This window comes from Camelina sativa, chromosome 19 (assembly GCF_000633955.1).
Source record: "Camelina sativa cultivar DH55 chromosome 19, Cs, whole genome shotgun sequence".
NCBI classification, from domain to species: Eukaryota; Viridiplantae; Streptophyta; class Magnoliopsida; order Brassicales; family Brassicaceae; genus Camelina; species Camelina sativa.
In genome coordinates, this window is record NC_025703.1 from 2349753 (window position 1) to 2362530 (window position 12778).

Consider the following 12778-nt stretch of genomic DNA (forward strand, 5'->3'; position numbering starts at 1 on the left):
CTTGAGNAAGAATATAAACAGTTAACCATCTTGATCCTGCGCGGTGGAACATATTAAGAGACTAAAATAAGGTAAAGCATCAAAACCTGGTTGGCGTATCGCATTCCTTTTGCCTTCAAATCANAAAGAGAAGAGAAGAGAAGAGAAGAGAAGAGAGAGTGACAGCAAGAAAAAAACAGATCTCTAACAGTGGAGAGTGAGTTAAAGAAGAAAGAAAGGAACAAACTTTGTAGAAGAAAGAAACGCTCAGTGTGATTTAATAAAATAAACAAGAAAAATAAAGAATCGATCTTTGTGTAAAAAAAAGAATGGGTTTTTCTGAGCTAAATAACAAAGAAAAAAAAAAGAGAAATCGAAGAAGAAGCAGAGAGAGAGAGAGTAGTGTGAAGACTGAAGAAGCAATTATTTAAAAAAAAAAAATGTTTTTCCAAAAAGAGTTTCATGGCTGGATTCACGGTTGTGAGAGTTTCTATTTTAATTATAATAGAAAAACTAAAATCAAACAACTCTCTCTCTTGTATTGACAAAGACAGAGACCATCTTTTTTGGTTTGCTAGATCTTAGTTCACACTTAAAAAAACGCTCAGCATCATCATCAAAGAAAGAAGAGGGAGGCAACAACGACAAAAACAGATATAATTAGCACATGGAGTATATGGGTCCATGCGATTTGATATCTTATTGGCTCTCTAGCCTTGATATTTACATCTCTCGTTGTTATTATGCTGATAATAACGTCAGTCAAATTTAAAGAGATAAGTATTAAGTACTAGCTAGTATTTGGTTTCTACAAATAATCTTGAAAAATAATACTTATGTATTTCAATAATTATATCTCAGCAATTTTTTTTTTGGGTTCAATTTTACAAACAAATCATTTTACTTTGAACGGACGTTGACGTCATGACTTGTGCATAACGAACCCTTGTGAATTAAGAATTATGATCATCTCTCCCAACTCATGCTTTCCAGTTTCCACTTGGGTGCAGCAGAAACATACGTGTCAAAGAAACAAGTGCTGATGATATAATGAGGAAGTTGGGGAAACTCATAATATACCCTTTGAGAGAAGCAAAAACCACATTGATATTTATGACTGATGATGATTGTTATGTAACGTTTACGACACCTATGACCTATGCATATATGGTGGATTAATTTAATCCATCTCCAACTTATACCATTTCAGTTTTAAACATTCTCCTGATAAGTTTTGAAACACGATGTAACTGTCTTGATTTATTTCGAAGCAATCATGTCAACAAAGACCAAAAAAATACTAGTTTTGAGGAGCTTCTAACTTTAAGGTTTTCCTAATTGTAATAGCTTCATCTAAATTTTTTGTTATACTTTTAATGCTGATATGAATAATTGCATATGTTTCCAACAAAAAAAAAACAAACCTAAAAATTAGATTATGATGTCCTATTAAAAGGAGTTGGAGAAGAAAAAAAAACAAGTGTGCGTGGAAGAACGAGAAAAATATGGTCATGGTCTCTCATGCACATCACCACATGTTGATCTTACGCCGCGGTCGTCCACTTGCTTTTTGTTTCTACTTTTTTTTTGTTTTTGCGTAGAGGTCCCTGTTTTTCCTATTGTTTCTGTAAGAACTCCAATGTTTCCCAATTCACATTGCCTATTTCCAATATCCGCTTAAGTTTAATGGGCTCATTGACTCTAATGGGCCTGAGTGCTACCACTCAATATCCTCAATAGTCGATATATATACAGTAGTTGGTTTATGCATATTACATAGCACGTTTCAGGTCAACATGACTAACACGCCTAGCTATCTACAGTGACAGCGGGCACTTTCTGCTTCACATGTCATGTTTATTGAAAATCAATCAAAAATTTGGTGTATATGAGCAGGGAGGGAACTCATTAGACTTGTGACTAATCAAAAACAGGGGAGGGAGAAACAATAGAGATTCATATTTTGAGAAATAAAAAGCATAACAACATTTGATAAATTAGTCTTGGCTAAATATAGGTTTTCAGACTTGACATGAAAGGCTATGGTACAAGAAACATGACTCAGAGAATGTTGCAGCCGCTTCCACTTTCATATGTAGTAACAGACACAACATCACAGCTGTTGCAGTTAGGTGGAGGTGGCTTGCATACGTGCTTTGGTGGTTCAGGTGTTGGTGGAGGCTTTGGTTTTTCAGGCGCTGGAGGCTTTGGTGGCTCCGGAGGTTTCGGTGGTGGTCCAACGCTGATGATAACAGGTTTCTGTTTAATCTTCTTCAGCCTTGATGCAACGCAGACCGGATCCATCGTACCCACCACGGTAAGTACGCTTTTCCCTTCATCTAATGAAACATGATTCACACCTGCACCAATCCAAATCTAATGTTCAATAGGATATGTTAAGAGCACAGATTGCTTAACTAAAGACTTTTTTATTACCTTCTATATCTGTGGCTGCTTCCATGATTGCGCTGTTACATTTCCCACAGTTTATATCCACCTTGATTTCTACTTTCTGCTCAAAAACCAAAACAAAAACGTAATCAGTCGGTGTCGGGTTTCAGAAAACTAGTACTAGGATTAAGATACGTTTACCTTGACAGTCATGATGGAGAATTAGAGGAATTTTGTTTGGAGGAATGAAGAAAGGGAGAGGTGAAGTTATTAAAAACATGTGAAGACATGAGAGAGATGACAGATTGGAATAAAATGTTTGAAGCAGTTGAGTTTGTGTTTGGTCAGTTTTAATAATTAAATTATCAAGAGATTACAGTATCTACGTGCTTAGATGCATGTTTCTTATATAATTGAATACAATTTTTGGGAATTTGCTTAGTTGGTATTCAGCCACCATCTCATGGACTTACTTGGAACATTATTGAGGAGGGAATTTGTTTAATCCTGATAAATTTATAAACAAATCTTTAGTCCCATATTCTATCTAAGTTGTACTTACTTGACCCCAAAATGGTTATAAAAAAAAATGAGATATTTGGCAAAATGATACATTTTTCAAACGAAAAAGATACATTCACTATTTACAATTAGAAAAAACCACAATTATCATTGTTTGTCTATTTTCTTAGTCTTTTTTGTCATTCAGCAATCTTTTTAATTATATTTATGCCATTGGACCTCCTTTTTCTTTCCATTTCTTGATTTTTCAAATAATTATTAATGTAACTTTTTTTAGAAAACTTTTTAAATACAAAAAATCTATACTTTTTTCTTTACAATTTGATATAAATTTTGTTTAATAGTTTTTAAATATATTATATATCTTTTGTGTCCGTGCATATTTTTAATTGTACAGATGTTATACACATTATTAAGTTTACAGATGTCGGTACATATTATTAAGTGTACATATGTCGGTACACATTATTAAGTGTATAGATGAAATTTTTACAAAACTATTGCAGTACAAACATGTAGAACCCAAAGAATTAAACAAATTACATTTGTACTCTTAATAATGTGTACAGACATCTGTACACTTAATAAGGTGTACGGTATACAAAATTTGTAAAAAATATTTAACATTATCTAATAAAATCATCAAAACAAAATGCATATCAAATTACAAATAAAAAACAACATAGATTTTTATCTATGTTTAAAATTTTAAAACATAAATTTTAATTAGCCCGCATTTTTGTTTTAGATTGTTGGGAGCATATAATAAAAAGTAAAAAAAATAAAAAGAAAAAAAAGAAAAAAAAAATCAAACTCACTCCCTCTCTCTCTCCTATTTCTCGACTTTCTCCCTCTCTCACTCTCTTTTTTCTTCCCAAAACTATTGAGCATGACCTTTTAGTAATGTTCTTCCCTCTCCTGGGTCCCATTCAGAATTTTATCTCTACCACCCTCTATCTCACAACACCCTCTATTCTCTATTATAAATAGTGTATGTATGTGTTTGACAATTAAGTTTGAAAAACGTACTAAAATGATAACAAATCCAAACAAAATTTATATTGTAGTATATCATATGATCATGCAAATGCATGGATAGACAAATTTCATCTTGTCTCACCTCTATCTGGTTTAAAGTATTCTACTATATTAATTGGGAAGTACAAATATGAAACTAACTTTAAAATGTATAAAAAAATTACATTCAATTGTCATTAGAAAATTAATTAAGATTAATTAATTAATTAAATAAGTATAATTAATTAAAAATAAAAAACACTGAGAAATTAAAAATAAAATAAAAATCTAGAAAAGTAAAAAAAAATCTATTCAAATCAAAACTAATTTGTACTTAATTTTTTTTTTAAATTAACAGCTAAGATTTTTTAAAAATACAGATAATTATTAGTTAAGTTAAATAAAAAAATATTTTCTCTCTCTCTAATAAAATTATGGACGAAAAATTACTAAATTTTTTTATAAAAGAATATAAACCAATCAGAATTTCTACTAAGATTTTATATCCAAGTAGACAATAAAATTATTTTTAATAACTAGATTTCTAAGATTTTATTAAGATTTCAAATTATGATTTTACTATCATCTTTCTTTTATTTTATTTTATTTCAAAATAACTTTTTTTTTTAAAAATATAACAATAATTTTTCTTATTATATTATAATTTTTTTTTAAATGTTAGACCCGTGCGATATCTCCTACTTGATTTTATTTGGGTAGATATAGAACCGTACCTTCCAAAGTTTGATTATCACTTATCAATAATTAAGAAAGGTTTGGAATCAATTTAACCAAACAAACCTTCCTATCCAATACACAACCAAACACATCAATCATTTCGAGTTTGGTGATTATTAGAGTTTGAAGGTGTGTTTTGTTATGGTGCGTGTCATCCTATAAACTATAGGCTATTATATTAATGTCTCCAACAAACAAAAACCTTTTTCATCGAACACCAAATTTTAACCTACGATCACAACACCTAAACCTAATTATGGCAGAAAATTTTAAAATAACAATCTTATGGCCCTCCCCATATTTATCTCTTTTCCATAAGTTTATCCATTGGTTAAAATCTTCTTTACATGGATAATATAAATTGAGAAACAAGGTCAAAGGATTTCTCAAACTCATCAATAAAACATTCTCACAAGCAACGATCAAACAACAATGGCAACTTCCATGATCCATATATTCGTCACCGTCATGCTCGTGGCCGCCCACACGGCCATCGCCGAAACAATGATGCTTCAAGATTTTTGTGTTGCCGATCTCTCCAACGGTATCATATCTCTCTCTGTTTATATTCTGTTTGCACTTGCATTAACGTTTTGTAAAAATGTAAAATTTAACTGAGACAAATTTTACATGTTTTTTTTATTAGGGGTGAAAGTCAACGGATACCCTTGCAAAGACCCAACAAAAGTAACACCAGAGGACTTCTACTTCGTAGGCTTAGCCAATGCTGCAGCCACAGCCAACAGCACAATGGGCTCAGCTGTTACAGGAGCCAACGTTGAGAAAGTGCCTGGCCTCAACACTCTGGGAGTCTCCATCTCTAGGATCGACTACGCACCAGGCGGAATCAACCCGCCACATCTTCACCCAAGAGCCTCTGAAGCCATCTTCGTCCTCGAAGGCCGTCTCTTCGTCGGTTTCTTAACCACTACCGGGAAACTCATCTCCAAACACGTCAACAAAGGAGACGTTTTCGTTTTCCCTAAAGCTCTCCTACATTTCCAGCAGAACCCTAACAACGCTCCTGCTTCCGTCATCGCTGCTTTCGATAGTCAGCTTCCAGGGACTCAAGTCGTTGGACCGTCTCTGTTTGGTGCTAACCCGCCAATTCCTGATGAGCTGCTCACCAAGGCGTTCGGCGGGCTTGCAGCACCAGAGATTCAGAAGTTAAAGGGAAAATTCCCACCCAAGAAATAAATAATAGGTTTCAGACCACAGCAATAACGTAATAAATGATACAGTGATGAACATAAAAACTGTAAACTTGTAAGCAAAAGCAAAAAAGCTTTGCAACTTTTCTTCTTCTTTTTGTATTTTTATAAATTGTTGTAGATACTCTTTTGACTGTATTTTTATAATGAGACCACAGTTTCAATGAGTAGACATTCTCTTCTTTGAACAATCGACAGTGTTTGAAGCATACCTTACTGCAAGAATCTCGTGGTCCTCTGTTTGGCTTTCTGTGCTGTGGATTCAATGGCTTGAGTTTACAAACAGAAAGAAAGGATAGAGAGGTATGCTACAAGCCTACAACTCTGAAACATCTCAACCATAGCAGATAAATATCACTCTGTGGTTAAAACCAAATTTCAATACACAAATGCTTTATTGGGGAGTTATCATTTGCAAAATCAGGACTTAATAAAGCATAACTACTACAAGGGTTCTGCGGCTTCAGAGAGATACTTGAATCAATTGCAAAACCACAACTACTGCATAAAAGGGTATAAACAACACAGACAAGCTAATGATCCAAAGCAGAGGTGATGTGTCAAAGGTAACAAACACTTGACAAAATAAACTTGGCTCCTCATGGAAACAGATATCAGAGATTTTAGCAATCAATGCTCGTTGAGTGTGATACGCCTGAGAGATTTCAATTAATGCTCAATGTCCTGATCTTACAAATAGTCTTTATCAGAGAGACATAAAAAGAATGATCATCTGGAACATTGAAGTGAGACAACAAGGACCCCACAGGTAAAATAATATAAAAGATTGATTAACAAAATAATCAATTTCAATATGCTCTGCTCACAAATCTTGTGGGTATTGTTGATAAATATTTGGAAGAAGATCTATACAGATTGATGATGATACAGTAAATGGGATCTGAACTTACAAAGAGAGATGTGGATTACAGTCCTTGGAGAAGAAATCATTGGTCTGTAAGAGAACCTTAAGCGTAAAGTTCTCACCTTTAGGGCGGTCGGGATTGGAAGAAGATGACCACTCCAATGTATGGGTATTGGAAGTTTCGTTTCCACAAAAGCAAACATTTTTCAAAAACCCAGAAGAAGAAGGCGATGAGGGTCTCCTTGTGATCTTAGATACGACTCGCCTTTTAGCTTTTGAGACGAAAGGAACCAAGAAGAATCGATGATTCCCTTTAGCTTCCTCTTTCTTCTTCTTCTCGTTCCTCTCGTTCTGTTCATTGTCAACCACCGTAACGTCTGGGTAACCCACAGGCATTAACCAGAATCCGTTATTTTTTACCTCTTTCAAGATGAAAGATTTTGATGGAAAATTAAAGAATCGAGCAGAGATGTATCATAAGAATCACAGACAGTGACAGAGGCGTGGTTTCATCTTCCAACTTGATACGGTCTCCTTCACGCTTTGCGTTTTCCAAACCTCGCTGGCTCTTTTGTTCAGTATCTAATTAAAATAATTATTTAGATTCGGCGTCGCCGTTTCGGCTTGTGTATAATTTTCAACTTATTGCTATTTGAGTCCCAAGCCAAGTCCCAACCCAACCGGCCTTAGCCTTTGCCAACTTATTATCATCATATTCTCTATCAAATTATATAGCCTGGAGAACATTGTTGATATCATTGTTACTCTCTCTCTACCTATGTGATTCAAATAGTACTTTATCAATTGAATATATACATATGTCGTGTGTTTAGAAGCATAAAACACCTCACAATCTTACATACATATTTTTTAAATCCCTTATCACTATTGCAAAAGAGGAAGTAAAGCGCCGATTTTTCCTTCCAAATAGTTAGTTCCTTTATTTATAACATTTTGCAAATTGCAACGAGAGAGAAGTTAGTTCGTTGGTATTTTTGTACTGGCATGCTTGGAGTTGGAGTGTTTCTTTCACCCTTTTGTTTATTATCTGACCAAAGTCTCTTATCTTTCTTTATGCAAATAAAAAAAGGAAAAGTGGTTGTCACAAATCATCACATCCTGTTTTGTTGTTAAGTTCGAATCTTCGGTAAAGTTCAAGTGTCTTTTATGATAGCAAATCTTCTTCTCCAACAACAACAACAAAAAAACCAACTTAACTTGTATTTCACCAAGAGTGATGATGATATTAATAGAATCACTCAACCACTTGCTCTTAAGTCTCAACTATGAAACATAACAAATCATAGACTCTGCTCTTATAATCCCTTAAATTGAAAAAAAATAACATAACAGTTTACAAGAAGTACATACATGGTATGTATTATATCTCATGTAATCATTGTTTTTACATTGCTTTGTCTCATACCTTTTTGAGTTATCAACGTTTGTTGTCTTCTCTCTAACGGAACCCACCTCTTGAATTCAGCTGACCAGGGAAACCCCAATGAGAAGAGAAAACAAGATTCGGATACAAACCTTCTTTGTTCATCTGATTTGTGATACGTACATAGATGTTAAAAATCCTTCTCGGCAAAGCTAATGCCTTAAGTACCAGCTTCCTTGATCGGTTTAGTCTAAACCCTTTTGCTCGAAACTCGTTCTTCTTCCCCAAGTAAAGTCTTTTACTTGACCTTGTTGTTGTTGGTGGTGGTGGTGTTGTCAGTTTTTCATGTTGCTCAGTTAGCTTTTTGTACCGATACGATTGTTTCCACCGGTACTTCCCTACAATTTGAAACATCTTAAGTTACTATAAAAAGTTGGGTTTTTGTTGTTGTTTTAGGACAATACAAAGTCACTGTCTAATGAAGAAGGTTAAGAACGAAACAAGGAGACTAAAAGAAGCAAAACAGAAAAAACAGAGCAGGAATACAAAAAGGAAATGTTTCTGCTTCAAGAGATAAGGAGAAGAACAGTATAATGATGGTGAGAGAAGTGGCTTAAGGGCATGTGTTTTTAAAGAGAGAGAGAGAGAGAGAGAGAGAGAGAGAGAGTAAGAAAGATTCTTAAAGCACATGATTTTTTTCTTTAGATTTTTTTCTCAAAATTAAAACCCACAAAATATCCAAATTGTGTTTTAAATGGGCAGCTCTTGTTTAACCACATAGGCAGATGCTCTGTATATGGACCTACGCGGTTAAGGGCTGTGACTGCGATGCTACAAAAAGAAGACAAAACCCTTTGTTTTGGTTTCATGTGTGAATCACAGAGAAGTTTTTAATTAAACGCAAGTTCGAGATGGAGTTTTGTGGAAATGGGAAATAAAAACCATGTTCCGTTTTTAGTTTCATTCGAAATTGCTAATCCAAAAAGCTTGTCCCATTTATGACTGTTACCAAAAAATTTGCAGACACTAATTAACATCAATATTAACATTTTATGTGAATGTGTATAGTGTTTTTGTTGGTATTATGGTAATAACACATGTTTTGTTACGTGGAACAAAGGGAACTCCGATTTCGTTTTCATGAGAATGCATCTGCCAAAGATGTTTTTATAGAATGCTTTTTACTTTTTAGCTAAAAAAGAAATCGAGGGGAAGATATGAGGAGATATGGTGTCAAATGATTTGAATTTGGAAGTCTCTAAAATAAACTAAAGTTAAAGTGTTAGTTAAATGAGTTAGGAGAAGCTCTTCTAAAATCTAAGAATTATTTTTGGGGAATCACTGACACAATGTGACAACAATAACAAAGAGAGAGGAATATTACTTAAGAAATTGAAGAGAGACAAAGGTCCACAAATATTTCTATAAAACACGTATAGTTATCAATGATTGGATTGGTGACGAGGAATAAGTTGGTTGGTTAGTCTATTTTTATCCCAAATTATATTTCAACCGAACTCTGTATCCGGTTAATATAACCACTTTCGGTTCTTGATTCTCAGGTCCACTGTAAACTAAACGGACCCACAGAAGGCCCATAAGAGGCCCAATGTAGGCTTATTATTATTCTCTTAAATAAATTGGTAAGATATTTATTTAAAAAAGTCGCTTACGAAATAATATCACTGACTTGTAGGGAAGGAGACACGAGAAAAGAGGAACCTGACTCGTCTACGTTATTTGCGTAATGTGACTAATGACTATTATGATTTCATACAATACAATACATACATACTGTATTAATTATAAAAAAATACGAACATTTACTGAATCTGACGTTCAGTTCACATTTCCTGCATGATCTTTCGTATATCCTAAAGTCTCTCTCTAAATCACAATACAAAATCTTGATAACTCTTTTTCCCAAATTCGAAAAATTTGATCGCAATCCTTAACCATAACAAGATCATTTCAGTGAAATCAATTAAATGACATTAACTAAATGAAAAGATAAATCTTAATTTTTAAGCACGCAGCGAAACTAATATGCACACACAAATCAACGAAGAAACAGAGACAAGAAGAGAAAAGATAAACTCAGTAGTCAGTAGAAGCAGTAAGATGAAGGTTTGTTTGGATGAAGGAGACGAAAAAAGCGTCTACGGCGGTAGAAAAACGCTGTTTTGAGACGCGACCAAACGACGCGTTTCAGCTTCCTAGCAGATTTCAACCTTATCCAAACAACTTTCTTGACAACTCTCTTCACGGATCTTTGAATCTTCTCTGTTAAGCTCTGTTTCCTAGAGAATTGGTAGCTCTTCAGGAACAGTTGTCTCTTCTCCACGTATCCTCCTCCTCCATAACCATAGCCGTAGTAACCGCTGTTGCTCTGCCAACAAACGCCGTTGCTGCTGCTGTTTCTGCTCATTGGAATTGGGGAATTTAGAAAGTATAGAACTGAGTATAAAAAGGGCTGATGGAGATTTCTTGCAGTAGATTACGGTGATGGCTAATTTGGTTAACTTGTGTAAACACTAAAACCACACCGCCGTCGTTACAACGAATAGGGTTTGGTTTGGATATATATCAATCGTGTTTTCAAGTGCTTCACGTTCTTGCTTTAAATATTGTTGGCTTTTGGCTTTGCCTTTTGACGTACTCTTATTACTCTCTCTGCTTTTAATGGTGTTTGTCTCTCTCTTTCTCTCTTCTTTTACCAAAAATAAAAAAAGTGGTCTCGTCAAATCAAATACAATATATCTAGGTGAGACTTTAATCTAACTTCCCAACAAGTTACAAATATCAATTCAAAGTTCAATGTTCACGTTTTGCTTATAGTATTATATAAACAATGTACGTAGATTGCAAATATTATGACGGTTTTGTTTCCATTTTAAAATACTAGACTTCCAAATATAATCTAATTTATGATTTTTCCAGAATTACTTGATTGATTTAAAAAAAAAAAACTGTTAAGTGACATTATGATATTGACAGTTTTTTTCCAAACGATGAATGTTTTTGGGTTTATCTTATTATGCTTGTTGGGGTCTCGGGTTTGAGTCTAACATAACTATTTATGTGACTTAAGTACGACAAAAGAAACAATTCTTTTTGGGGTGTACACTACAATGAATAATACAATGTTAGCATAAATAGCACACAAACAAAACAATTAAATACTATTATTCGTGGTCTGAAAGGAACATCAGAGGAGATAGCCTAACAGCTCCAAACTCTGCAATACACATAGTTCCAAACTCCATCTAACTCTTTTCTAATTCCACACCAAATGATTCACAACTTTTTTGAGATTGTGTAACCAATATCCCATACATTTAATTAATATCTACAAACCAAATATCGTGGAACAAGCAATAAGAAGAAACAGGCTGTGCAAAGTAAATTACCAGTGGAAGAATCATAAGAACAACAAGGGAACACATACAAGATTAAAAAAAATCACACTTATACCTCCATCTCCAACTAAAATCTTCCTGCTTAACAACACACTTGAGAAACTCCTAAATCTAACACTTTTGTTACTGTTAATGGTGGATTCTACATCAATTTAACCCACTATTTAGGTCCTCCACTTATATTTGCAGAAGGTACCTTGCTTGGGTAGCTCGATATATCAATGTCAATGAGGGACATGTCATACATTGTGGAAACTGAGTCCGAGGCATCCACAAGCAAAGAAGATTTCATGGTTTCAGGGCGTGCATGATCACAACTTACACCAGAGGTTTTGGGTGTGCTTGATTCTGAAGATTGACTAGAGACCGAAACACCATCTATCTTGTTTCCAAACATATGTTTGTTCTTTCTAACAGCATCCATTTCCTGACCAGTTGGCACAAATGTTCGTGCCCGGTACTTCCTTGTCCCTTCCTCACCACCATCATTATGATTATAGAGCACATAATCGTGATATGTCGGGGCAAACTGCAAGAATAGCAAACCAATATCATCATCACCGCAGCAAAGGGCCAAAGATCAGTCATTTCAAAACATTTGTTATCTGTTACCTGGTGAACAGTATCATGGTAGAAATCATTTAGCATTACAGCATGTGCCAGACTTCTTGAGAAACTTCGAGCTCCTCCAACATTGGCCTCTGCATATTCCTTGTACGGAAATGCATAGAAATGAGCAGCTGCGGCAATAAGCATCTCCACACATATTATAAAATTTTGGAAGAGTGCTGCTTCTTCTTCATCTCTTATAAATCCAGATTTAGCAAAAAGGAAAACTAGAACACCCTGTAACACAAAAAGGTTCGCCAGACAGTAGAAATGTGTTAAAATATTTGTAGAGAATACCAAAGCTAATGCCAAAACCAGATTCATTGATAGCAAGCGAGAAAGACATTACCTGCCAATAAGTTAGAAAGACAACAGACTTTATAATCACAAACTTTGGGACTGGATTGAATGGCTGAAGCAGATCTTTGCATGCCACATAAAAGAGGACCAGTGCGTACAAAGCTACTGTGTATGATATTGTATAGATGATGGTAAGATAGAGATAGGATTGATCAGGGCTAAAATTTCCATCCTTGTATTTTCCTTTTGCATAAAGCACAAGTGTTACAGCAACTAGGATTGGCTTTAGAATAACAAATTGCAGACAACCTTGCTTGCACCGTCGAATAAAACGCCTTAAAAA

General features: G+C 34.4%; 6 protein-coding genes across 6 annotated transcripts in view; 1 reads left to right on the forward strand and 5 right to left on the reverse strand.

Annotated features, from left to right (window-relative positions):
* On the reverse strand, window positions 1918-2664 carry LOC104764268 (protein PYRICULARIA ORYZAE RESISTANCE 21-like). Its single transcript, XM_010487766.2, has 3 exons — window positions 2572-2664; window positions 2416-2491; window positions 1918-2339 (listed from the first exon to the last, which is right to left on the reverse strand). Exons 1-3 carry the CDS (start codon window positions 2581-2583, stop codon window positions 2041-2043), a joined length of 387 nt encoding a protein of 128 aa, XP_010486068.1. The 5' UTR covers window positions 2584-2664; the 3' UTR covers window positions 1918-2040.
* LOC104764271 (germin-like protein subfamily 2 member 3) lies at window positions 4546-6049 on the forward strand. Its single transcript, XM_010487769.2, has 2 exons — window positions 4546-5191; window positions 5294-6049. Exons 1-2 carry the CDS (start codon window positions 5080-5082, stop codon window positions 5842-5844), a joined length of 663 nt encoding a protein of 220 aa, XP_010486071.1. The 5' UTR covers window positions 4546-5079; the 3' UTR covers window positions 5845-6049.
* LOC104764270 lies at window positions 6131-7431 on the reverse strand. The gene is made up of 3 exons (XM_010487767.2): window positions 7215-7431; window positions 6770-7100; window positions 6131-6542 (listed from the first exon to the last, which is right to left on the reverse strand). The coding sequence occupies exons 1-3, from the start codon at window positions 7234-7236 to the stop codon at window positions 6524-6526; spliced, it is 372 nt and encodes a 123-aa protein (XP_010486069.1). The 5' UTR covers window positions 7237-7431; the 3' UTR covers window positions 6131-6523.
* LOC104764272 lies at window positions 7926-8762 on the reverse strand. The gene has a single exon (XM_010487771.2). It carries the CDS (start codon window positions 8519-8521, stop codon window positions 8183-8185), a length of 339 nt encoding a protein of 112 aa, XP_010486073.1. The 5' UTR covers window positions 8522-8762; the 3' UTR covers window positions 7926-8182.
* LOC104764273 lies at window positions 10034-10806 on the reverse strand. Its single transcript, XM_010487772.2, has one exon. It carries the CDS (start codon window positions 10533-10535, stop codon window positions 10212-10214), a length of 324 nt encoding a protein of 107 aa, XP_010486074.1. The 5' UTR covers window positions 10536-10806; the 3' UTR covers window positions 10034-10211.
* The window catches only part of LOC104764274 (transmembrane protein 184A-like), a 3514-nt gene continuing 2093 nt past the window's right edge, over window positions 11358-12778 (reverse strand). Inside the window, exons 7-8 of the mRNA XM_010487773.2 lie at window positions 12139-12372; window positions 11358-12055 (exon numbers count right to left, since the gene is read on the reverse strand). Of these exons, the coding sequence (XP_010486075.1) occupies window positions 11687-12055; window positions 12139-12372 (603 nt within the window). The 3' untranslated portion in view covers window positions 11358-11686. The remainder of the gene's footprint in view (window positions 12056-12138; window positions 12373-12778) is intronic.

Excerpts from the sequence above, each read along its gene's own strand:
- LOC104764268 (XM_010487766.2), bottom strand. Across the intron at positions 2,340-2,415 it reads AGCAGCCACAGATATAGAAG|GTGTGAATCATGTTTCATTA; the intron begins GTAATAAAAAAG and ends GGATTGGTGCAG.
- LOC104764271 (XM_010487769.2), top strand. The coding sequence starts at position 5,080 with ATGGCAACTTCCATGATCCATATATTCGTCACCGTCATGCTCGTGGCC. Across the intron at positions 5,192-5,293 it reads TGTTGCCGATCTCTCCAACG|GGGTGAAAGTCAACGGATAC; the intron begins GTATCATATCTC and ends TTTTTTTATTAG.
- LOC104764270 (XM_010487767.2), bottom strand. The coding sequence starts at position 7,236 with ATGAAACCACGCCTCTGTCACT. Across the intron at positions 7,101-7,214 it reads GAAACCACGCCTCTGTCACT|ACGTTACGGTGGTTGACAAT; the intron begins GTCTGTGATTCT and ends TGGGTTACCCAG.
- LOC104764272 (XM_010487771.2), bottom strand. The coding sequence starts at position 8,521 with ATGTTTCAAATTGTAGGGAAGTACCGGTGGAAACAATCGTATCGGTAC.
- LOC104764273 (XM_010487772.2), bottom strand. The coding sequence starts at position 10,535 with ATGAGCAGAAACAGCAGCAGCAACGGCGTTTGTTGGCAGAGCAACAGC.